The sequence below is a fragment of the Lepidothrix coronata genome, unplaced genomic scaffold (genome assembly GCF_001604755.1).
Source record: "Lepidothrix coronata isolate B3197 unplaced genomic scaffold, Lepidothrix_coronata-1.0 Scaffold27, whole genome shotgun sequence".
Taxonomy (NCBI): domain Eukaryota; kingdom Metazoa; phylum Chordata; class Aves; order Passeriformes; family Pipridae; genus Lepidothrix; species Lepidothrix coronata.
Genome location: NW_016690207.1, coordinates 6,385,697 through 6,410,412, shown reverse-complemented (window position 1 = coordinate 6,410,412; position 24,716 = coordinate 6,385,697). Strand labels below are relative to the sequence as shown.

The following is a 24,716-nucleotide window of genomic DNA, read 5'->3' as shown; positions in this document are numbered from 1 at the left end:
ACACTTTTAATGCCATCTTACACCAGAGGGGTGACAGCTCTAATGCCCCACAAATGTCTGATGTTACCAGACAAACCCAGATGAAAATCTAGAAACAAAACTTCACGAGGTCTGAACTGGGGACCAGTTGTTCCATGAAAACAAACACCTTCCTCCACACAGTGTTTCAAAATTCTATTTTTGTAGCTTCAAGTAAAAAAAGAGACTTCAGATCCCTCTGAGTCAGGTACCAGTGTCACTGTTCAGGACACTCACTCGTGTTTCCCATCCCAGATTCCTTTGCTTAGGCATGCAGAGAAGGGACGAGGTGACAAGGACACAACTGCCAATGTGGCAATATGGTTCTTTACCAACACAAGCCTCATCTTTTCTTCTGTATGTTTAGCTTAATGTTTTAAAAGGAGGATTTAGTGACTAGAAAAGGGAAGTGACTCCTGGTTTAACACCGTCCCTGCCTGTGCCCTCTACCCAAGGTGCCATCAGCTCCCTGATCCCACTGCCCTGCTCTGTGACTAATCCCATGGGGATGGATTCACTCTCCAGCCAAACATCCTGGTGCTGAACACCAGCTCACTCCGTGGATGGAGAGCAGTGCCTTTTTTGCAGTCACCCATGCCCTACATTTCCAGGGGAGCAAGGACCCCCCTGGCACTCCTCTCCCCTGCTGAGCAGCTGAGTTACAAGTAAATCCAAGTAATGAGCTTTTCTCCTGCCACTGAGAAGTGGGAATAATTTCCTCTATCAGCAGAGTTGCATAAGCCCCACTCTCCCCACCTGGCACTACCAGCAGAGGTGTTCTCCCTCTAGCCTTGCCAGGGGACTGGGTGGATTCTGGACCCCACTGCTTCAGGAATTCTTTATGGCAGCTGTGCTTTCCAGCATAACAACTTAAAGCCAGGGCTAAATTCTCCTCAGCAGTTCTCTGTGCTTTCTGAAAAGCTGTGTGTATGAATGTGTCAGAAAGACACAAACCAACCTGGTTTGTTCAGTCTGGGCAAGAGGATGCTGAGGGGCGATCTCACCGTGGTCTTCACCACCCTCATGAGGGGCAGAAGAGGGGCAGGTCCAATCTCTGCTCTCTGTGAGCAGGGACAGTACCCAGGGAATGGCTGGAGCTGTGTCAGGGCAGGCTCAGGTTGGATCTCAGGCAAAGGTCCTTCCCCCAGAGGGTGGTTGGGCACTGCCCAGGCTCCCCAGGGCAGTGGGCACAGCCCCAAGGCTGCCAGAGCTCCAGGAGGGTTTGGGAAATGCTCTGAGGGACAGGGTGGGGTTGTTGGGGTGTCTGTGCAGGGCCAGGGGTTGGATTCCATGATCCTGATGGGTCCCTTCCAACTCAGCATGCTCTATGAGTCCATGGTTCTGCAGTGGGATCTCCCCCCCTGTGCAGTCACTGTGGAGTTTCCCCTCTGCCAGTTTCCCCCCTGCTCTGTGCAGAGGGCACAGAACACGAGGCCTCTTTGCTGCTCAACCCTGGCTCTGACTCCAAAGGGTTAAACACCCCAGCCTCTGCCCTTCTGGATTTCCATAGGCATTGCCAAGCCAGCACCACAACCGGCCTTGTTCCTGCATTTTAAATAAGCCTATGCATTTAAATTTTGTCATTAGAGGCAGCAGAGGAGGACAAGGCCTCCAACAACCTGCTGTCTAAGAATACAGAAGACTGAAGTGATTACAAACCTTTTGCTTTCATTAGCAGCAAGGCTTGAAGGTGCTGCAAGGGATGAGGGACAAAATCAACCTCATCTGCAGGACTGTTCTTCCATTTCAGACACACATTTACACTCCCTCTAATCTCTGTGCAGGGGGAAGGCTGTCAGTGACACCCAGGGGAGCAAAACCCCAGTTCTCACATTTCCCTCAGCTGTGATGGGGTTTGTTCACAGCAAAGAGAGTTTTGGGAGTGACTCCCAAGAGTTCAACCCTCAGAGTGAGTGCTCAGCCATCCCAGTGAGTGCTCAGCTGTCCCAGTGAGAGCTCAGCCCTCAGAATGAGTGCTCAGCTGTCCTAGTGAGTGCTCAGCTGTCCTAGCGAGTGCTCAGCTATCCCAGTGAGAGCTCAGCCATCCCAGTGAGAGCTCAGCCATCCCAATGAGAGCTCAGCCATCCCAGTGAGAGCTCAGCTATCCCAATGAGAGCTCAGCCATCCCAATGAGAGCTCAGCCATCCCAGTGAGTGCTCAGCCATCCCAGTGAGTGCTCAGCTGTCCTAGTGAGTGCTCAGCCATCCCAGTGAGAGCTCAGCCATCCCAGTGAGAGCTCAGCCATCCCAGTGAGAGCTCAGCCATCCCAGTGAGAGCTCAGCCATCCCAGTGAGAGCTCAGCCTCCCGTTTCTGCTCCGCTCCCTCCACCATGCTCCGCATGCTGCTCGGAACCGGAAGGATGGAATCACCTCTCCTGGGACTGGAATAACATTGCAGTGGATTCCAAATCCCTCCCCGTGGTGAGCACAGAGTAAATAACTCCTGGGAGGCTGCCAGCACAGCTACACCAAGGTTAATGAATAAACAACTGCCTGCAGCACTGACTTCCCCGCTCTTAAAATATATATCTTTGGTTCCATCTTCGGGAGAACTCCTCTCCTATAAATAACCATTCCAAGAGATAAAGGCATTAAATCTTTTTTTTTCCCCTTTGACAGAACAGAGATTATCAACATTTATACAGAAAAACTGCTGTTAGGCAAACAGGCTCTTCATAGAGCTTTTTATAGAAAATGTTGACTTTATCATGGAAAACAGAACACTGGAAAAACAGAAGATGCAAATATAGAAAGGGACATTCTGGAAATGTTTTCCTTGTTTTCCCCATTTCTTCCTGATCGGAGATGCTTTCAAAGCACACATTTCCAGGAAAACAATGAAGGAAGCTTGGAAAAGGGGAGATTGCTGTGAATTAGAATCTTGAGGTCACTGACGAAAATAGGATTCAACTGCTTGGTTATGGATGCATTTTTTGAAATATTACCCTAGATGTATAATGAGTTTAATCTAATTAATCTAATTATTGAAAATAATTAAATTAATAATATTAAATTAATTGATTTCATAATCAGTTTAACCAACACAATAGCTTAGATTTCCAAGAGTGCCTTGGGTGATTTGGAATGTCCAACATGAAGGACAACAAGGAGAAGTCACTTTGCAGTGCACTTTGTGGGAGTGTCTGCCATTCCAAGGGGCTCAGAGCACCTTGGAGTCATTTGTCACTTGTGAGAATCTAGGTCATTTACTCCCCTCCTCCTGCTCTGCGTTTTTTCATGCCAAACATAGAATGAATTTTCTGGCTTCAGACTGAATCAAGTTGTTAATTACACTCTTTCCTAAAAACCTGCAATTGAAATTCACTCGGGGAGTCTCTGAAAGCTGGAGAAAGCTATTCTTTCTTATAATATTCTTTTGACATGTCTTAGAGGAAAAGGGAAGAAAGCCCATTTGCTGTTAATTTCTCAGTTTTGAGGATGATATTTAACAGAAGTAAATCCCTTTAAGGGCTCAGTTATGCTCTTTGAAGCCAGTGGGAAAAAATCCCATTGAGTTTCCTTGCAGGAGAACCAGCTTGTTGCTTTGAAAAGTGATGTTAAACAATCTGCAGGATGTTATGTGATGCAAGGAAATTAATTTGTGCCAATAGGTGAAAAAGATGGGAACCCTGCATGTACCAGGAGTGGTATAAAAATAACCAGATTATTTCAGGGTCTACCTCATCAATGAGCTCCTGGTCAAAGGCTGTGGAGCAATTCCATGCTCAGTTCCTGGTGCTAAAAAAGCCTCTGTGTGTTGGTGTAGCACACCTGCCTCCCAGGAATGCTGAGAGGTGGAACAGATGGATTACCATGCTTTGGAGATGAAAAGTGCTGCTTGAGTATTATCAAATTTATTATTAATGGTGGAGCCATTAAAACAATGGGATGGATAATGATAGTTAATTCTTGTACCAGTGCTTTTGTCTTCAGAACACTCCGGGGCAAACTCTGGTGTCACCGAGTCACAAAACTGCTCTTGGTTTCAACTCTGAGCAGATCTGGCTCTGCCCAAGCCTTAAATAACTTTTTTTTGACGTACAAATCCTGTTCCCAAGTTCCTCCAGACTCAGAGGTTCCTGTCTCCATCTGTCCCTGTAGGTGGCCAGAAGCACTGGGTGCTTATTGCCCTAAACCCAAGGGAAGAGCAGCTTCCACACTGGTCATCATTGAGGGAAGAACTCATTTATTTATTTATGGTAGGGCCTCCAAAAAGTAAGGATACAGACTTCCCCAGCCCTCACTCTACTGATGGAGAGGGATGGGCACCTCTGCAAGGCAATATCTGTCTTAGAGGGAGAACAAATGCCTTCTGAGCATGAGGGGAACCAGAGCTGCCTTCACTCCACCTCATTTTTGTGTACCTACAGATGAATGGGAGGATTCCAGCCTTAAGTCACTTCTTCCTTAGGATGCAAAGGGTTGAGAATTCCAAGAGATGCACATTTCTTTAAGCTCTAAGGTGACAGCAATGCAGGGAGAGCAACAGCAGCCTCTCAGCAGTGAGGTGACTCCTGCAGTCTCTCCTCTGCAGGGAGTCCGGATGGAACCCAAGTTTCAGCTCAAATCCAGGAAGGAAAGTCTAAGCAGGAATTTGGACAAGGACACATGCAGCTGATAGAACACAGACCAAATAATTCAAGATGCAAAGGGCTCTGCAGAATATGGAGGCATCCAGAGGCAACTGGTTCTTGCCCAGAGCAAAGGGAAGGCTGATCCTCACAAGTGGCCTGGACAAGAGGTGGGACAAGAGACTCAGGTGTGGTGACAGGAGGAGTAAGAGCAGCTCCTCCAGGTAATATTTTCTCTGACTTTAGCAGCTCAACACTTGCACTGAGTTTTGCCTCCATTCCTGTGCCTTTGACATCCATACAAACCAAGGCACTGTTAATGAGCCATTGCATATAGATGAGCTGGCAGCCAGTCTGAGCTGCCACACCACACATAAAAGCCAAAGAGGGCCCTGGGCTCTCCTGCTCTGACACAGAAGCTGCTGGACCCACGTTCTGTGGAAGTTCTGTGGTCTGGGGGACACAAAGCTGGGCAGATTTTCTCCCCTGTCCCTTCTGTGCTCACCTTCACCGCGTCAGAACCCAGGTAAGAGGTTCGTGGCCACAGTGCTTGCTTGGGAGCTGCAAAAATCCCCAACATGTCCTTGCTCAGAATCGTCGTGTCAGGACTGCAGAAGGGAAGCAGAAAATCCTTTTCTGGTGGAATGTGATGTTTGGATTCTAGTCTGCCTTGCCACTGGCTCACCTTTCCTTGGGCAACCCTCTTGCTGGTTCTCTGCCTCAGTGTCTGCTCCCACAAACCAGGCTACTGAGGAAAACATTGCCAAAGGGAATCTCTGCATCTGCTGGGGTCATCCAAGAAAATGAAGGCAGAACATTCAGGCATTACTCTTCTCTGGGAATGCTGAATGGATTTGTGGCAGTGACATGGAGCTGGAAGGGCCTTAAAATAGCAGCTTTGTGAAAAACTGGGGTGGGATAAGCTGGTACAAGCTCCCAGCATATTAGAGTTATGTGGGAACTGTTGTTTTAACCCTGTATTAGCAGCAGCCACGAGGTCTTCACCTCATAGTAACTTAGGAGCTAGGCATGTGTAACTGGGCAGTTAACGAGGAACAGCTACTGATTTTCACAGCTAGACCTGAAATTAGAGGGTTTCAGTCCCCCAGCACCAACAAGCCCCTATATTCAGCTGCACAGAGACGCAAAGAGGTTCTCAAAACTCCTGTTAGAACAAGTAACCACCCCAAAATTATCTCTCATTTTGGGCATGACAACGTGTAGTACATGGTTCACTTCCTTAATCTCACAGTCAGTTACTTTTCTCAAACCAAATAAACATCAGCAGGGAAAGGAAAAAATCTGCATATGTGTTAGTAATAAATTTAAAAATCAGGGCATACCACTTAAGGGTTGACTTGTCAGAAAATGGTAATTAAAAGTGTTCCAGCTGACAGTGCTGCTTTAATGAATTATTAGTAATGTTCTCTGAGAACACTGGATGAAAGACACCATAAGAGTTCTTACTTAAACAAACCAATTTTCTGCATGATGCAACTTGGCCGCACAAGAGGAGGAAAATCTCCATTATAGAATCAAATTACAAAAATAACTAAGTAATGGTTTGAATGATCAGGAAGGAACAAGTACCCATTCTGTACTGATTGCCTCTATTTCCTATACCACAGCCTTTTCCCATAGGTGCTGAGCTAATAACTGCCATTATTTTCTTACATTCTGTTTTGGATAATGTCTGATCACTCCAGAGGCTGCTGGATCCCAACCCAGCCTTGCCTGGTTGAGCACAGGGTGGCTGGACAAGGCAGCTCAGGGCACTTGGGTGAGGAGGTGGATGCTGGGGATGGATGCAGAGGGCATGGACCTCCAGGGATGGGCTCTTTGGGTGTTTAAATTTCACCATCACCAAGTGGCTCTTTGTGCCCCTTACTGTTCAGTATCTGATGCAGTTCCTGTTCCAGACAAACCCAAGCTTGGTGAGCAGGGAACAGCTGGGAGAAGTGGGGGGGGGCTTGGAAACACAGCCCTGCTTAGGGGGAGCAATGTGTGGAGCAGGGAAGGATGAGGGCAAAGGGCACTAAGCCTTAATCATGGATTTGTGTTTGGGTGTGAGGAGCCGGGGGCTGGGAGCTGGTGGGGAGCTGGTGGAGAGAGGCTCTCATGCCTCATTTCCTTTCCCTGGGCTTCTTGCTGCTTTCCAGCTCCATCCAGATTTGTTGTTTGTCCTTGACTGTTTCAGGAGAAATGTAAGAGGGTGCAGCTCTGGGAATCCACCTTTCTTGGCAGAAGTTCTGTGGACACCCCCTAGAGCTGGTAAGCAGGGATGGCCCTGGGGAGCTGGGTGGGTCCTGGAAGGGGGTGGTCGTGGTGAAGGCACTTTCCAGCTGTGGAGTTCAGAGCCCCCTGCCCCTGGAGGCTGTTCTTGTGTTCCAGCTGTTACCAGCAGCTCACCTCAACTCTGAGGTCTCTGGACTAGCAGGAATTAGGGGAGTTTGCCACAGGAATGCAGCTTTACCTTCCAGGCTGCCACAGACCCGTTGTCTGTTCCATGGGCAGCACAATCCCCAAAAAGCTGCACTAGCCCTACATCCCCTGCCCTTAGAGCAGGGCTGCAGCTCAGCCTGCCCTCAGCAGAAAAGGAGCTTTAGAGCTCAGATCCAGAGGGCTTTGTTACCCCCCAAAGGTGTTCACAAGCCCTCTCTCCAGAGCAGGGAGCTGGGACCACAGGGGGCCGAGGGGCCGATGAGTTCACACACTGCGTGCTGAGACCTCACAGAGGTAAGATGGGTTTGTTCCTTTCTTGCTTTCACCAGGCAGGGTTTGGACATGTGAGCATTCCATGAGAAATGCAAAGGAATTTCAGCTGGCTCCTGCTTTAATAAACCCTCTGTGCTCTGGGGAGAAACGTGCCCAGAGGAACCACCCGCCAGGTCACCAACAGCAAGGTGTTGCTGGAAGCCCTAGGAATGTCCATCCCAAAGAGGAAAACAAGTGGTTACACCATAGCAGGTGCACCCTGGGAAACAGCCACTGAGCTCTGGGGGGCACCTCGTGTGGGAATGTTTGCTGATACCGAGAGAAGTTCCTCTCACTTCCTTTTTTCGTTTCAATGTGGAGGTTGTGTCCAACCTCGCGCTCACACAGTCTGGTGATGGCCCAGCGAGATGAGATCCTCCTTCAAATCCTCCTCAAATATAAACTGTAGCTCTACTGCCTGTCTTAAATGAGCTGCCTGGGCTTTTCTAACATTTTGAGGGGTAAAGTGAGGTAAATCCTTCCCAGGGTTTCCACCACTTCAGTGGGACTCTGGAAACCCCCAGTGACATCCTGAGGTTTGCTGCATAATTGAATTCTGCTTGAAGTACAGCAACTGATACAAGGGTCTTAAAGGCTCGTTAATGTCTGAGGTAAGAGCTTCACTTTGGGAAGTAATTTAGTCTCTGGTTCAAATTAGGCACTTAACAGAGGCAGAAACTTAAAATAGGAGTCTTGGTACCTTGTGTAGCTGATGATCCAGGGAAGGCTGAAGCAATTCACCTTGAGATGCCAGTTCTGACAAGTGAGAGGGAGCCACCAAAGTGGGCACTTTCATAAGTTCCCTCAGGTTGTTTGAATGAATTGACACCACAGCAAATTCCAACAAGATTTAAGCTTCTAAATGAATGGGAAAGATGGAAGATGCCTGAGCAGGATAAACTGTATTTGCCCCTGGAACTGAGGCAGGAGGAGATGTGTAAAGGATATCTAAGAATTCAACATTTTCTGTCTGGTTTTGTCTGGAGCAGAAGGACCTCCTGCAGGAAATACATTAGATGCTGAACAACAATACATTAGATGCTTTCTGCCCAAGTGCCAGAAAGAGCCACTGGGCACTTGGTGATGGTGTAATTTAAACACAAAGCCTTGCACAGTGTGGGAACTCATAAATCTAAACTTATAACTTTCCTTTGAAAAAGGACCTGCAAATCAGCTTAATATTTGTCCACCTCCAAACCCCTCTGTTCCACTCCTTGCTGAGAATATTAAGATTTTTTTCATGCAGAAGCTTTTTTCCCTTCCTGGATAATAAACAAGTTTCTACCAGGACAGAATTTGGGCATCTCTTATTCAGGTTCTCCTAAGCTCTGTGCCCCATTACAGTTCTGACCCCAGGAAGCTGATGCTGCTGCCACAGCACCACATTCAAGAGGTCTCAAAACTTTGCAATCATTGCATTTTTCCTGCAATACCCTCGTTTCTCTTCCATCTTGTGGGTAGGTGGGGAAACAGGCACAAAGGGGAGAATATTTGTCCCATAGTACACAAAAAAGCAGGAAAAGTCAGGAACTGAGCTCAGATATTTGAACTCTGGGAAATGCTTTATCACTTGACTGTATTTTCTAGGTCGTGCAGCCAAAAGCCATTTTATTAGGACAGATCAGTTTGGTTTGGGTTGAGACACAAAACACTCCCTCAGTTCACTCCTTGCTGTGAAACAGCGAGGAACAGAATGAGCTGAATACTGGTCTCTGACCCTGCTAATAAGTTGATTTAATTGGATTTGATTTTTCAAATGTAACATCTCAAGTCAGCCATAAACTCTGAAATTAGCATAGCCTGTCTCAGCACAGGAGAGATTTTCAAGGAGCAGAAGGAGATGAGGTCCATGGCCAATGAATTTCAAATTACACTGAGGATGAACTCAGCCATATGCATGTCAAACTAAAACTGTGCAGGCTCTGAGAGCACCAAGCAGCAAAGTTATTAATGGCTCCCAATTGCTATTAGGAATGCAAAGGAGCTGCTTTGCACCCAGTTTGTTCAGATGTCTCTTCACATCAATGACCCATGTGACGGGTCAATAATTCACTCAGTGCACACTGAAAGCCAAAAATGTCTTGCAAGTCAATTATACTTAAATAAATAATTAGGAGAAGAGAAGGAACTGGAGGATTGGACTAGAAAAAGCTCTGCTGGTGAAATACTGCATATGCCAGGGAAAGCAGAGTATTCCTAGCTTTAGATCTTCAGCTTGTGTTCCCCAGTACCTTCAAAGGGTTCTTGCCCCTGAAAGCAGAAAATAGCCTTAAAAGGGGCAATTTTGAGTGTTAGTGTTTTGGGGGAGTAATCAGGCTCCTGTGTAACTAAAAGCTATTTGCTTCCTTCAGGGGATGTGGGGGAAAGTAGGACATTAGGCAAATAGCTGCCCACTGAGATTTGATCCTCAAAATTTGTTCCTGAAATTTGTTCAGCTTTCATGGCATTACATTGTAATAAATCCCTGGAACATTTTACCCAATCTCTGGGCACAAGTGGGCTGTAATTCAGAGGGACAAAATTCGCTTCATCAGGCCTTGTAGGAAAGAGCAGCAAATGCCTTTAGCAGCTCTGACTGCAGCTGGCAACCTCTGAAATCAGCCTTTTTCACAGCCCACGTCCTGGGAGCTCTCAAAGCCGTGGCAGGGGTTGCAGGGTGAGCTGTTCTTCCCTGCACACTCCTCTGGAGTGAGGGCTCTTATCCCACTCCAGGGTGCAGCAGCCAAGGACAGCTGGGGAAGGGAACTGTGCAGGAGAGACTGTGATGGGACAAGATGTGTCTGGAGAGGCTGTAGAAAATCATCCAAATCAGGCTCCAGGAACCAGGGGCAGGACAAAACCTGTCAATCACGGGCTGCAGCATTTGGGCTGGAAAGAAATCTTCCAAACTATTGGTGTCTGAGAGTCTCATTGTTGAGCCTGGACTGATGACATGTACGGCATCAGCCAGCAAGGGCCAGTCTGGGGAGCTGCTCCTCCCTGACAGACGTGCAGGGAGCAGAGAGAGGGGCAGGGAAAATCACCAGGCAGCAGCTGATGTGCTCCAGTGTCAGCTCAGCACATCAGATGGGCAGAGGCAGACAGGAATTCATGGAGCAGAGAGCCTGTGTTCTCCAAAAGGGTACAGGGGAACGTGCATCTGTTCAGGAATGCAACAAGTCCTTTCCCTTTCAAACAATTCCGTGGGGTCACCGTAGGTTTCTTTGCTTTGGGGATGTTCAGGGAGAATTAAGAGGTTCTATCCATTCCCTGTGGTACCACCGGAGCCCACCTGGCTTTGATCACAGCCAAAGGGGGTTCTTTGTGCTTCTGAGGTAAAAAGCAACTTCAAAAACTTTAGTCCAAAATGCCTATTGATGGAGAGCAAGTCTGGAACGATATTCCTTTCAACACATCTGCTGGAAAACTTCTGAATGGAAGGCAGGGCACATTCAGAGGAACTTAACACGTGTTAATATCCCTGTCTAAGAGAAACTACGACCCTCAGTACAGAAATTCAAGAAACAAAGACAGCTCAAATGGAAAACAAGGCCAAATCCAAGCAGCAGCAGAGCCAGGAACAGGCAGAAAAATAGCAAAAGAACTAATAGTAGAAAAGACTTCCATAAACTATATATCTGTGGGATTTACTGTGAGAATACTGTTATTAAAGGAAGGGGGATGAGAGGTGCTCAGTAATGAGCAGCAGCACAGAATTTAGGCTTCAGTGCAGCCTTTAATCCCTGGCAACTGAGACAGGCAGAGATGGAAAACTACTTTCCACACAGTTCAGTGACAGAAGTGATCCAAAGGAAGGGCTACACACACACACTTTCATCTTGAGAGAAAGCCCTCCTCACTTTGTTCTTTGTTTACATGAAGGAAGTGACAAAGTATGAAAGAGCTGCCTTTCTATATGGAAAAAAATAGCAATAATTTCTATTAATAGCACAGCACTGCTCCTGAAAGATCTCAAAATACTTCAAGTGACAGCTGTGTTCAGGGATCAGCAGTTACTACTGATGCATCAAACTGCTCTGACAGGGCAGGGCAGCCCAGAAGTTGTAATAAAATAACTCTCTACATCGTGAAACCCCCATTCTCAATCTTAAAATAGTCTCACAGTTGCATGTAAAGTAGTGAAATTATTCTTCCTTCCTTTGCAGACAGGGACATGAGTTAGAAAGCAGTGGAAACAGTCTGAGACCACAGAGTCAGGGCCACAGATCAACTGCCTCTTTCCAGATGAATCTTCCTGTCTCCTCTTCACCCATCTCAGGGGAGGCTGCAGAGAGCAGCTCCCACCTGGCAGCTCATCTGGTTTCTCTCCAAGCCTTTCCTCTCCCAATCCTACTGCTCAGGGCTTGGCATTCCCAATGGAAAGCTGGCAGAGCAGGGGTTGGGTCTGGCTTATCAAGACCAACGTGACAGTCCCTATCTGGGCTGCTCTGGTTGGATTATTGGCACCAAACCAGCACAGCACAGTGGGAGTTTTGCCAGCTTAGAAATCAAAGTCACCTTGATAACCACCAAAGCCTGGGCTGCTGAAGTCAGAGCCTGACTAAAGGTGAGGACAGTTCTCTTCACGTTCCAGGAAAATATTCCCAACTGGGGTTTTCCCTGGTGCAATAAGCAGGTGAAAGATTGCAGCAGAGCAGTGATCCCCCAGTGTGAAATTCATCCCAGGAGTTCACACAGGCATCTTTCTGGAACATGTCCAGTCTGGATCCTGAAAACAAAAGGAACACTGCCTGCTGCAGGGTCGCCCAGGCTGGGGATTTATTTGCCTTTCCCTCATCTCCCTCAGGTTCCTGCACAGGGATTATCCCAGACCTGACAAGGAGTCCATCAAATCCTGTCTCTGGGGCTGAGTGTGCTGTGTGACCACAGCAGGGCCAGCAAGGCCCTTGTAGTTTATTCTGAGTATTCCTTTACCATGGCTCTGCTCTGGAGCTGGAATTGGCTGTTCTCTGAAATACTGGGAGAAGACTTTATAACACAGCAAATTTGCTTTCTTGCTTTTGTTCCTTTAGCATAGACAGAGCAGCTTCCTGCTCCTCCTGTGCATTGAGTGAGCAGAACCTCTTTCCAACCCCACCGAAAGCTGCTCCACATGTTTTCTGCCAGCAGTTCCCGCTCCCAGAGCTGGGTCCTTTTTGGGCTGGAACAGAGGTACAGTCAGTTTAAATTTACCAGCACAATGGTACAAGCAGCTTAAATTTAGCAGCACTTTGGAAAGAAAGGCTGCACAGAAGCTTTGCTATGCCAAGGCAGTGCTGAACACTGAGATACCCCGAGCTCGGGTGGCACTGCAGGGGCAGAGCAGCATTCCCAGGAGCTTTTACCTTGGGGAAGGGTCTCTTGCTGTGTCACTGATCCCAGAACCAGCACAAACCCTCTGGCCACACCGTGTTGGGGACTGAGACTTGACATTGCCAACCTGGAGAAACAAAATGTTGAGTTAATGATTGAACCCCTTAAATACTCCAGCAGGGAACAGCAGAGCAAGGGAATGTGCAGAGCTGGCTCACATGACTCTGCCCACTGCCCCCCTGCCTTTCGGGGGGGGTTGTGCAGCTCTGCCTTCCAGCCCAGGCTCAGTGCTGGCAGTTCTTGGAGTATGGGTGGGTTCTGCTCCCACACTTCCAGATGAGAACTGATTCCATCTGCCTTTCTCGCATTTGGAGCACAGTGCCTCTGTCAGGCAACAGAGAGGAGAAGTAACCAGGTAAAACCTGCCTTTCTCCATTAAAAATTTCCAGCTAAAAGCAACAAGCTTTATTTTCAAGAATTCTCAGTCCATCAGAATCAATTCTCTTGAAGTAGAATACAAAACTAGCATAACACTGTTGATGAGTTAAATCCTGATTTTTTCTTATACAACCACAACAACATGTCACACACAAGTCCACTGCAATGAGGATTATTTTGTTGGGGTTTTTTTTGACTGAAGTAAAATGCCCAAAGATACAATTTGCTTGAAAAATCATTCGTCCTAGAGAGTCATTTCCTACTGAAAATTTAATATTTTCAGTGGAAACCTAAAGTAGGACTAGTTCTGTTGAGAAATCCTGCTGTGAAGGCAGCTCAGCTCCCAGTTGCCTGTCTCCAGGGGCAAGGAAACCAGCTTGGCTGCACAGCTCCTGGTGCCCCTGGATTCTCTGCCAGAGCAGAAGGTGCTGTGGGAGATCCAGTCTAGCCATGGAATTAGCTCAGCACTGCAAAAATATCAAATAAAGACATTTTCCTCGATGCCAATGAGGTGATTGTCGCTCAAAAGTGCTGGCAAATGTTCTTGTGTAGACAGAGCTGCTCTACAAGGGCCACATTTCTGTACTTTTACCAAAACCTTCCCCATGTTCATATATCAGACAAGTCCTTTGCTCTCCACTCAGCTGAAGCCTTCAGCCTCTCCCCCAGTAAATGCAGCCATGGATTAATTTCTGTGCAGCACTAATTACAGTATTATTAATTGCTAACAATGACAGTAATGTCTTTATTGCTGTAAATCCTTTATTTATACGTCTGAAGTAAGTATTTTAACCTTTGAGGACCCCGAACACTCCTAAGCTTTCAGAAAACAAGATTTGCTTGAGTCTCCAGTGCTGCAGTGCCTGGTTTTTCATTTATTCATGTGCCTGTGTTGTCATGAATGAATTATTTCAGTCAGCTTTGTGAGGGAAACCAGGACATGAGGGAAAGAGGGAGGGAAGGAAGGGAGGGAGAGAAGAAAGGGAAGGAAAGGAAGGGAAGGGAAGGGAAGGAAGGGAAGGAAAGAAGGAAGGAAGGAAGAAAGGAAGAAATGGGATAGTGCATGTCCTTGTTGTATCCCTGGTGGGATGGGCTGGGACAGTATTGGTTCATCCAGTTTAAAAACAGAAGGATGGAACCTCCCTCTTCCCATTTGAAGAGGAAATTTTGGCACTTGAGAGAGATTCTTCCTTAGGTGCTCACATAGAGCTGTGTGCCTACAGAAATCTGAGGTGGAAGACATCTGTTCCAAGGATATTCCATATTCCCAGGGGATATTATGAACTGCCCCTCTGCCTCTCCTGCTGAGCACCAGCCAGCACTGAGGGAAAAGGGCAGCTCTGCACCTCTCAGTAATTCTGTTCAGGAGCACAGAGGGCAAGGCAGGACATAAATCCTTTGGTGCATCCACTTGAAATTCCACTTGGACTTTAGGTTGGCAAAGTGCAACCGCTCGGGCTGGAGCTGGGACAGGGCTCCAGATTATCCCTGAGCCAGATGGAAGGGTCACATTTCCCACGTGGAACTGGCATTTCAGTCAAGCCTTGGGAGGCCCAGGCCCTGTGCTCAGTGCTCTGAGGTGTGTCAGGGCACAAACTCCCTGCTGCCATTGCCAGGGCAAGGAGCAAACTGGGCTCTGGCAGCTCCCAGTGCCAGCAGGGCTGGTCCCGGGGCTGATGTGTCCCTCAGGAAGGTGCACAGGGCATGGAGCAGCTCAGATCCTTCTCAGACATTCCTATGACAGATCAGATCCTTCTCAGGCATTCCCCAGGGCTCACTGGCTGCTCCAGTGACCTTGGGTTTTGGTCCACTCACAATTAACTCAGTGGAGGGGCAGCTCTCTCTGACACTTCTTCATTCAGAGCTTGATACAAGCAGCAGGACAGAATCTGCATCTGGCATCCCATCCCAACAGGCCACTCCTGCTCTCCATCCTATCCCAACAGTCCACTCCTGCTCTCCATCCCATCCCAACAGGCCATTCCTGCTCTCCATCCCATCCCAACAGGCCATTCCTGCTCTCCATCCCACCCCAACAGGCTATTCCTGCTCTCCATTCCATCCCAAGAGGCTATTCCTGCTCTCCATTCCATCCCAGGAGGCTATTCCTGCCCTGCATCCCATCCCAACAGGCCATTCCTGCTCTCCATCCCATCCCATTCCTGCTCTCCATCCCATCCCAACGGGCAATTCCTGCTCTCCAGGGTAGCCAGTGAAGGGCACATGAGCTGCCCTTTCCCAAGGGTTGGGGAGTGAAGCATCAGCAGATAATCCACAAGACTAAGTGTTAGAGTTTGCTTTCCTGATAAAGAAGCATTTTATGAGGTATTAGGAATTGGATATTTCATGTACTTTGTTCAGAGAAAGTTCAACACAGAGGAAAACACAGGAAGGGCTGAAAGAAGATCTGAGTTTTGCAAAGAACTGAACAGAACTGGGAAAAGAAATAATCCTTTAACTCTGTATCCCCTTTCTTTTACCTAAGCTGCTTAGAACTTCATCTGAATCCCCAACAAAGATGTGTTTCTAACGAAGGCTGTGGGGTCAGGGAGATGCTTTCCATTTCTGTTCTCCCCCTCATGATTCAGTTCTGCCAACTTTGCTCAGACATCCTTTGCTGGGAGGGAAGAAATGCCTGTGAAGCCACAGATATCAGAACTTCAGGGAAATGGAGGCAAAGAAACTTTGTTCTTGTCAGGTCCCCATCAAACACAAACCACCTTCCCCTTCCCTCGCTCTCTGATCTCCCCCAGAGCTGCACGTGGCTGGGATTAAAGCCATTTCCCTGGATTAATGTGCTCCACACACAGCCCTGGGCAAAACTCACCCACAGAACAATTAAAGCTCCTGGTCATTATCCCCCACAGCCAACATTTTTCAAACCAAACCAGTGGAAAGCGAGTAAGAGCAAAGAGAAGCATTCAAGTCCATCTGTGAGGGAGCAGAGCAGCTCCAGGTGGGACAGAGCTCCCAGGAACTGCAATGGTTGGCATTACCTACCCCCAGGAATGCAGAGAAAAAATTGGAATACATCTGAGAACAGCTACATTCCAGGCATCTATCAAATATTCTGGGTGGAGGGACTGAGGCAGTAGTTGGAAAGCCAAGAATGGAGATCTGAGAGTTTCTGCTTATTCCAGTGATCCCTGGGAAACACGAGACTGGGCCAGGGAGGGGGAAGCTCCTTGTTTTCCCAGCTAACCTTGACAGGTCACGTTTATTCCTGGAAGAGTTTTATTGGTAAAGGCCCCTCTGATTCAGACTACGAGCAGTGAACCCTCTATAAACATATTGTGCCTGGGGACACCTTTGCTGACTCCTGCAGCACGGAATTCCACCCCAGACAGTCAGAAACACTGTGTTTCTTTGGGCCCAACAGGAAACATCTTGGTAAATATTAGCTAAGATGTAGCCAGGCTACCTTCGCTGATTTAAATTAAAAGGACTTTAATTGCTGTATTATATAACTTGCTTTATATAATCTCCTGCAGACAGTCAGGGATATACTCTCACCACGCTTATCCAGGAGGGAATTTGGCTCCTGCTGCAGCAAATCAACACATTTCAGCTGTGTGTGGGAGCAGGAGATTTGTTGAAAGCAGAATTCCTTTGTCATCCTGCCTGCAGAAAGGTGTAATTCTGCCTCTTTGATCTGCTCGGGAGGAGCTCCAGCAGGGCTTGTGGAACAGCCTCTGAGGAGGGTGTGGAGAGAGGCAGGAGAAGGATGGGGAGAGTGGGGATTTGTTTTCAAGGTTCCAGGCTTGTTCTCAGCTCTTCTGTGATTATTATCTGGCCAATATGTCCAGATCCTCAGCCAGATTTCCCAAGGTTTCCATGGAAGGCTGAATCAGACCTACCAGAACTGTGGTAGCAACTTCTCATGACCCCCAGTGTGAGAAGATGGGGAGATTAGAAACCAGAATTCCTGTAGATTCCTGCAGATTCCTTCCTAATGTTCCTAATACCTTAAAAAACCCCTTTTTTATTAGAAAATTAGAATCCTAATTCACTGGGATTAGGAGCCCCTTTATGCCTAAGGAATCCATGTGCACTTTATGATGGACAAGGTGATGCATCCCAAATTTTCACCTGCTATTCTGGAAAAGCCAATTTTCACATTATTGCTATAAAATTAACACCGGAGTCATCTGAATGTTTTTGAACAATAAGGGTATCAGAAGATAAACCCTGGAAATATTTTTTAATAGAATCTTGCACAGGAATATTTTATTTTTGCTCAAACTATGCATTAACACGAACATTTTAAAAGTGAGTCAGGAAAATAAAAGCTGAGAATTGTTTAGAAAGTGTGACCTCCTTCCCCTTTCCTCGAATACGTGCTTAAAGTTTAACCTTTGGCAGCCACATTTGCAACCAATAAATCCAACAGCAAAAGTTTCAAATGGGGAAAAGGTACATTACAAAGTGACCTTCATTTTTTTTCATCTTAATTTTACTGAGCAAGGGAAAGGTGGTTTCAGCTTAAGTGCAGAAGGAAGGCAACTGTGAAACATAGAAATAAATTCATTCTCAGGGCTGCTGATACTTACAGGGACATTAAATAACAGAATTTACTTCTGTCTTTACAACATGCAGTTAATTTGTGCTTAGGCTCCATCAGTGTAATTTAATATTTTATTTGCTGCTGATTATCGTATCTGAAGGTCCTTGTAACTGTGTCTGATGGGAGGATTTCTGGTTTAGGCAACTAAAAGTTGCCTACAGAGTAAAGGGACAAACTGCCAAACAGCAATTCTTAACTTCACGAAAATACTGTGGGAAGTGGAGCCTCAGAGGGGACCCAGAGTCCTTTCCTATCAATCAGGAGTCAAACATCCAGCTGGCACAGGCAATTCTCAAATGTTTGAATGGCTAAAGTTAAATGAGACAAATGTCCCACTAAACCCCCATCGGTGTCAGTTGGAGCACTCTGGATTATCCCCATCTTGGATATATGAAAATAGAGTTTAGGGGAGCGAAGCAATTCTTGCCACAAATATTTCAGCACATGAAATCCAGCACAATTTGGGCAGCCCATTTGAGAACAATTTGAGCCCAAGCATTTTGCTCTAACCAGAAAGGAAACCTGAGTGGGATGGGATATGAGGCAGGGTTTGAGATAAGTGGTGAAGCATCTTGAGCTTGCTCTAAAAAAATAATTCCTAAGGGTTTTTTTGCTGTCCTTTTCTATTGGGAAGTGTGGTGCAGCTGTAAAGTAACAATAGCAAACACTTACAAAGCTCTCAGCATCTCCCATCTCATCAAACCCGGGTCCTTCTAAAGAAAACATCCCCCCCAGCAGCTGCAGGACCCCAAAACCTCAGCTCTCTGTGGCTGGGGATGCTCATCCTTAGAGGCGCAGCAGGCTCAGAACATCCTTTGTTTGAGGCAGCAGGGAGAATATTTTGCCCTCAAGTTCTTCCCTGATTTCAGTGGGTTTGTAGCTGAAGCATTTTGCCCCAAGACACCTGATCTCAGCACAGGGTTTGGTTCAGCTGCACGAGAAGAGTTTTGGTCACCGAAGGCTGAATAACGTGGGGTGGGTCAGAGCTGTGCACTCATCCACCATCCTCTCTGGCAACCAAACATGTGCTTGGAGGCTGATAAACTCAGAAATCAATTATTTCTAAGAACAGTCCTAAGTTTTGGGTCAAAGTCAGGCCCCAGATCTGTGTGTGAACACAGCAGGCAGCCCCTGACTGCAGATCAGCCCGTCCCCTGTCTGTGTGTCTGAGTAACTCCAACACTGGGGATTTTCCAGATGCACATTGATCCATACTCCAGTCTGAGAAGTGTTTTCTCCATCAATGACTCCTATTCCCTGGGTTCCCTGTTAACATGGCCAACCATAAAGGATAAAATCCACAGGGATGCAGAGTTACCCTTTCAGAAAGGATTTCTGAATCTGATCCTTTAGTCTCAGCATCCCCTTTGTGGTGGGTAAACCCCCAATTCTCCTGATGCTGAAATTTAGTTTCCTCTTTTATTCTCACCTAAAAATCCTATTTGAGGTGCTTTTGTGAATCCAGAGTTTGAATTTCACACCTTCAAACCCCATCTATAACTACACTAGAAATAACTGCATGTCTGGCTTAATTATGCCTTTTACATCCACTCTTGATTATTCCCAAATTTGCTCCCCAGGTCACACCCAAGTCTCCTCATGCCAAGGTACCACACACACTTGCAAAAACAGGCCATGATCCTTCTCCTAAAAGGCAGGAACACCTCACCCTGCTGATTTTCCCCACAAATGCCCACGATGAAGTTACCTTTTCTCTCTACTTCCAGTTACTCAGCTAAGCAGAGGACAATATTAACAGTTGACTGACTCTGAGTTTACTGAGCAAACCAAAATGATTATTTTTTGCTGGAATGCTCCTTAGGCAAGGAACTGTTCTTTTGCTCATGTGCTCACTGAAACTTTCCCCACCAACTGTGGGAAAATATGCAAATGACACAACTCTTTCCTAAACGAGCATCTTGAGACTCTGTCAGAATTTCCCTCTCGCCTGCAGGTACAAATTAAACCTGTGTGTTTGTTGTTTCCCACTCTTCAGAACGGCAGCAGCAGAGGGAATGTTCAACTACCTCCGGCAACGCTTCACCAGCCACCTCCGGGAGCGCAGCCGGCGCAGGGCCAGGCTGGTCTCCAAGGATGGGAGGTGTAACATAGAGTTTGGCAATGTGGAACAGTCCAGGTTTGTCTTTTTGATTGATATATGGACCACCATCCTGGACCTCAGGTGGAGATACAAAATGACTATCTTCATTTCAGCCTTCTTGGGCAGTTGGTTTCTGTTCGGGCTGCTCTGGTACATGGTGGCCTACATCCACAAAGACCTGCCCGAGTTCAACCCCTCCATCAATCACACCCCCTGTGTGGAGAACATCAACGGCCTCACCTCGGCTTTCCTGTTCTCCCTGGAGACCCAGGTGACCATCGGCTACGGCTTCAGGTGTGTCACAGAGCAGTGTGCCACTGCCATCTTCCTGCTCATCTTCCAGTCCATCCTGGGGGTGATCATCAACTCCTTCATGTGTGGGGCCATCCTGGCCAAGATCTCCAGGTCCAAGAACAGGGCCAAGACCATCACCTTCAGCAAGAACGCCGTCATCAGCAAGCGCGGGGGGAAGCTCTGCCTCCTCATCCGGGTGGCAAACCTCAGGAAGAGCCTCCTGATTGGGAGCCACATCTATGGGAAGCTCCTCAAGACCACCATCACCCCGGAAGGAGAGACAATCATTTTGGACCAGGTCAACATAGAGTTTGTAGTCGATGCTGGCAACGAGAATCTCTTCTTCATCTCCCCACTCACCATCTATCACATCATAGACAAGAACAGTCCCTTCTTCCACATGGCAGCAGAGACCATCCTGCAGCAGGATTTTGAGCTGGTGGTGTTTTTAGATGGCACTGTGGAAGCCACCAGTGCCACCTGCCAGGTGAGGACGTCCTACATCCCAGAGGAGGTGCTCTGGGGCTACCGCTTCGCTCCCATCGTGTCCAAGACCAAAGAAGGGAAATACAGAGTTGACTTCCAGAACTTCAGCAAGACAGTGGCTGTGGAGACCCCCCACTGTGCCTTCTGCCTCTACAACGAGAAAGAAGCTAAAGCCAAAGAGAAGAAAGGTTATGACAATCCTGGGTTTGTCCTTGAAGTCAGTGAAACCAGTGACACAAAAATGTAGTTCAGGTACTCATGGAACTGTCCTTGTCATCAGAAAGAATTCAATCTCCAGAGGATTAATAACTTAGTAAAACAAAAGAGAAGCACAGGTTTGGTTTTACTCTAAAACAGCATTTCTTCTGTCAAAAGCCTCAAATCAAAGAGGAGCAGGACACCAGTGATCTCCAGAATGCTATTGAACTACACTGTATGTATTTCATAGAATTTATATTTTTATACCTGCGGGACATTTTATGGAGCTGCTATGTTGGAATGTCCAACTCAGGTTCCCAGAGGCATGAAAGGGTGTTAAAAATCCTGAAAATATGGCAAGAAGCTTTAGGACACGTTAAAGATACACAGCTGCTGGAATAAGAACATGAAAAGGGGAGACAGAAAGCAAAGCTAAAGAAACCTGGGAGACTTAGGAGCCAAAACCTCAAAAAAAGGTACATTTCTGGTTGCCAAAGTCCTCCATGAAAACAGACTCTCGGGCATGGGAACTCTTGAGCACTTTTGAACATTCTGAAACAATTCCTTCCTTCTTTCTTTGAGGCTGGTACAGCAACAGAAACGGAGCGTTGAGGGACGGAACGTGCTTAGGAAACCAGGAAAGACAAAGCTGGGGCTGTGCTGCTGCCATCCAGAACTCCAAAATAGGACTTCTCCCCTGTGAAAGCCTTTGATTCCTTTCAGGGAAAAAAACAGCCAAGTGGAAATGAAAACTGCAAAGACAAGAAGCAGAGACCCACAATGGGAAGAGAGGAATTTTGCAGCTTATTCCCAACTGTCTCATCCCTCAGATACCCTTCACTTCCCCAGAAGCTGGATGGCTGTGGAACAAGGAAACATCTGAAGACAACTGTGCAGCAAGGTGGGGAGATGGAGAACACATTGAGTGCTTCCCACCTGGCACAGAGCACTCCACTGGGAGGAGAGAGGAAATCCCCAGCTCTGGATGTATCCTCCAAAATAAACCCCAGAGCAAACACAGATTATCTTTCTCTTTGAAGCACCAAGGTCTTGTTCAAACAAAAACACAGCACAGGAGCCTCCCACCAACAGTTGGCTTCAGATTTAGTCCCAGCCCATCCATCTCAGCACAGCAAAACATGCATCCCTCCAGGAAACACCTTCTGCTCGGGGGGAGCTGAGCAGTGGGAACACTTGCTGGGTATAACTGTTGACATTTAAGTTTCAAATGCAACAAGAAGCTTCAATAACCTTTTGGTGAATTTCTGCTCCCTCACAGCCTTTTTTTATTTTCCGCTGGTTTAAGAGGAAATAATTTTCCTTATTTTTATTTTCCAACTGGTTCTGTTGCTGAGAGTTCAAGTGGCAGAGCAAAGGGACTTTTTTTGGGAACTCTTTCCCTTGATGTAAGTCAGCTCATCTATTTTCAAGGCTGTGGTAAAATGGAAATATTGTTTAAAAGCTGCCAGACTGAGTGGTTTTAAAGGAAGGAGAGAATTAAGCAGGTCAGATGATGGCAAGAGAAAGTTATGCTGCAAATGAACAGTGTGAGTATGGAAATCAAACTCTGGGAACCAGGAGTGTCCAGGTCTCAGTCCCAGTGTAGCATCAACTCCTTTGTTGGTTCAGAACAAATCACTTCATGTATCTCAGATTTACCATCTGTAACAGGGGACATAAACACTTACATTGTGCAGAGAACAATGTTATGAACAATTATGTCACTAAAGCACTTTAAAAGCCAGTTCTCAACTGTCTCAGTCTTTCCTCTCCTTAAGGCACCACTGTCACACCCTTCACCTCTGGCTGGAAAGGTCAGCACCCTGAGTCCTGTCCTCCTTACACACCAGTGACTGGAAGTGCTGCAGCAGGGCCAGAACTGTGGGATATTGAACCAGGAGCTGAGACCTTTCAGGTAATTCCCACATACTGCCCAGTATTGTAACTGGACTGTTTTTGCAACCTGGCAAACTAACAGTGCCAACTGTAAATATATTTTTACAGTCCCAATCACCAGAGTATCTGAGCCTCTCCAACCTCAGTGCCCTGCAGATTATCCCCCTGGAAGGACAGTTTTTATCCCCTCAAGCAAGCAGTGAGTGATCAGTGGCCATGCACAGAAGTCCAGGAGGGAGGAGGGAAGTGAAATGATGTCTCAGAAGCCCCAGGCTCGTCTGAACCAAGAGGCTGCTCAGTCCTTCCAGAGCTGCTGCTGCATTTCCTTTCTTGGCTTCCTGTGCAGTTCCCTGGGTGTGATTTCCCCAGAAAGCAGCACAGGCAGAACTCAAGGCTTACAAGCTACACCTCTTACCCCAGGATGCACCAGGGTGCCTGTAAAAGTACCTTCACTGTGCAAAACTAGCAAGACCAAGGGAAATCCATTGGAAGGGTCAAACCCAGTTGTGCAATGGGAGTCAGGGAAGATTCCAAATTTAAGGAAAGCTGTTTTGGGATGTTAGTGCTAGTGGGAAAAATAAATCAAATCATACCCAGTGCCTGTCCAGGAGAGGGTGTCCACCCTCCAAAGTTTAGAAAGTCCCTAAAAAAGGCATTTTCAGGCAGTGCCCTTGGAAAACCATTTCAAAATCCTAAACCTCAGCGCTCTTCACGACCCAAATATTGAACCTTTTGCCCTTTGTCTACAGCACAAGCATGAGGAGGTGCCGTTCCATTTTTAGAAGTTTTAAGTGCTGCCACAACTCAAACAGAAGCTGCTGGATGAGCCTGCAGGGATGGTACCTATTGTTCACTCCTGACAGTCCCACCCGCCTCAGAAGCAGCAGGGGAGGGGTGATGGTTCTTCTCCATGTTTTGGTGGTACAGGAGGGACTGGCTACTGCAGGATCAGGAGGTACAAAGGGGATGCATGCACAGCTGACAGGCCATGGCTGAGCTGTCGGGCTTACTTAGAGCGGGCTCATACTGGGACTTATTGGGAATCTTGGCCTGAACCCCTCCTCCCTGAGCCTCCCGCTGATTGTCACCTCAGGAAGCCCTGCCAGCCCCGAGCAGGCAGGAGATAGAGCTGCAGCAGGGCCAGCACAGCACAACAATGAGTGGAATTTCCTCTTTCTGTCCAGGGAGAGCTGTTTGTCATGGCAGAGATAAAGGCCAGGCCGGGAGGAGGGTTATCGGGGACAGGCGGCACACGGGGCCGGGCAGGACAGGCTCCATGGGAAGTCTATTTTGGGGGCTGTCACCCCCACTGCCATTAAAAGCAAGTTCAGTTAAGAGGATGAAAATAAATTTAATCTTGCTGAGCAGAAGTGGCTGGAGGGAACCACAGACCCAATACTGGAAAACAAAGGCTGGTTCCTTCCCCCGTGACAGGGTTTCACTTTTCCAGCTCTGCTCAGGGCTCAGGGCTCTCCTCTCCCTGTCTGTCTGTCCATCCTGCCATTAGTCCTTCCACAAAGTGGAACACAGAATCCCAGGATATTCTCAGTTGGAAGGAACCCACAAGAATCATCGAGTCCAACCCCTGGCCCTGCACAGGTCCATCCCTAAGATGTTGTGGAGGCAACAGCCTGGTCCAAACCCTCCAAAGGTCTGGAGAGAAAGTCCTGCTCCTCCAGGAGAGGAAATCACACCATGTACTTGCTGCTGGATTAAGGCCTGAAGGATTTTGCTGTGAAAGCCAAGCAGCCAGGCTTGGGAATAACGTGTCTGCACTGAGCTTAATTTATCTTCTCATTTCACAAACAACATGTTTCTTCTACTGTATTTATTTTAAACATTCATTCAAGCTGTGCATAATATTTCAATCATTTTGAAATAGATTTACCCTCCTGCTGGCAAATGAATAAGGCATCCTGCTGACTGCTGGAGGAAGGGCCATGAATTAAAATAACTGCTTTTAGTACACTGACATATGCTGGGTACTGTCTCCACACACACTCTGGTAGTAACTGGTGAAAAGAGACCCCTAAATAATAATAATAATAATAATAATAATAATAATAATAATAATAATAATAATAATAATAATAATAATAATAAT

At 47.1% G+C, this 24,716-nt stretch overlaps 2 protein-coding genes across 4 annotated transcripts in view; one reads left to right on the top strand and one right to left on the bottom strand.

The window, feature by feature from the left end:
* Positions 1-16,149, bottom strand: part of KCNJ5 (potassium voltage-gated channel subfamily J member 5) — a 56,550-nt gene extending 40,401 nt beyond the window's left edge. Inside the window, exon 1 of the mRNA XM_017809814.1 lies at positions 16,074-16,149. The gene's annotated coding sequence lies outside the window, so the exon portion shown is untranslated. The remainder of the gene's footprint in view (positions 1-16,073) is intronic.
* On the top strand, positions 4,965-23,013 carry KCNJ1 (potassium voltage-gated channel subfamily J member 1). 3 transcript variants are annotated; one of them, XM_017809815.1, is made up of 4 exons: positions 4,965-5,115; positions 6,787-6,860; positions 7,254-7,325; positions 19,634-23,013. In XM_017809815.1, exon 4 carries the CDS (start codon positions 19,653-19,655, stop codon positions 20,763-20,765), a length of 1,113 nt encoding a protein of 370 aa, XP_017665304.1. In that variant the 5' UTR covers positions 4,965-5,115; positions 6,787-6,860; positions 7,254-7,325; positions 19,634-19,652; the 3' UTR covers positions 20,766-23,013. The 3 variants fall into 3 exon arrangements, with proteins under 3 accessions (XP_017665304.1, XP_017665305.1, XP_017665306.1); XM_017809816.1 differs by lacking the exon at positions 7,254-7,325; XM_017809817.1 differs by lacking the exons at positions 4,965-5,115; positions 6,787-6,860; positions 7,254-7,325 and having other exon boundaries at positions 19,644-19,774; positions 19,852-23,011.
* The last annotated feature ends 1,703 nt before the right edge of the window (positions 23,014-24,716 follow it).

Excerpts from the sequence above, each read along its gene's own strand:
- KCNJ1 (XM_017809816.1), top strand. The coding sequence starts at position 19,653 with ATGTTCAACTACCTCCGGCAACGCTTCACCAGCCACCTCCGGGAGCGC.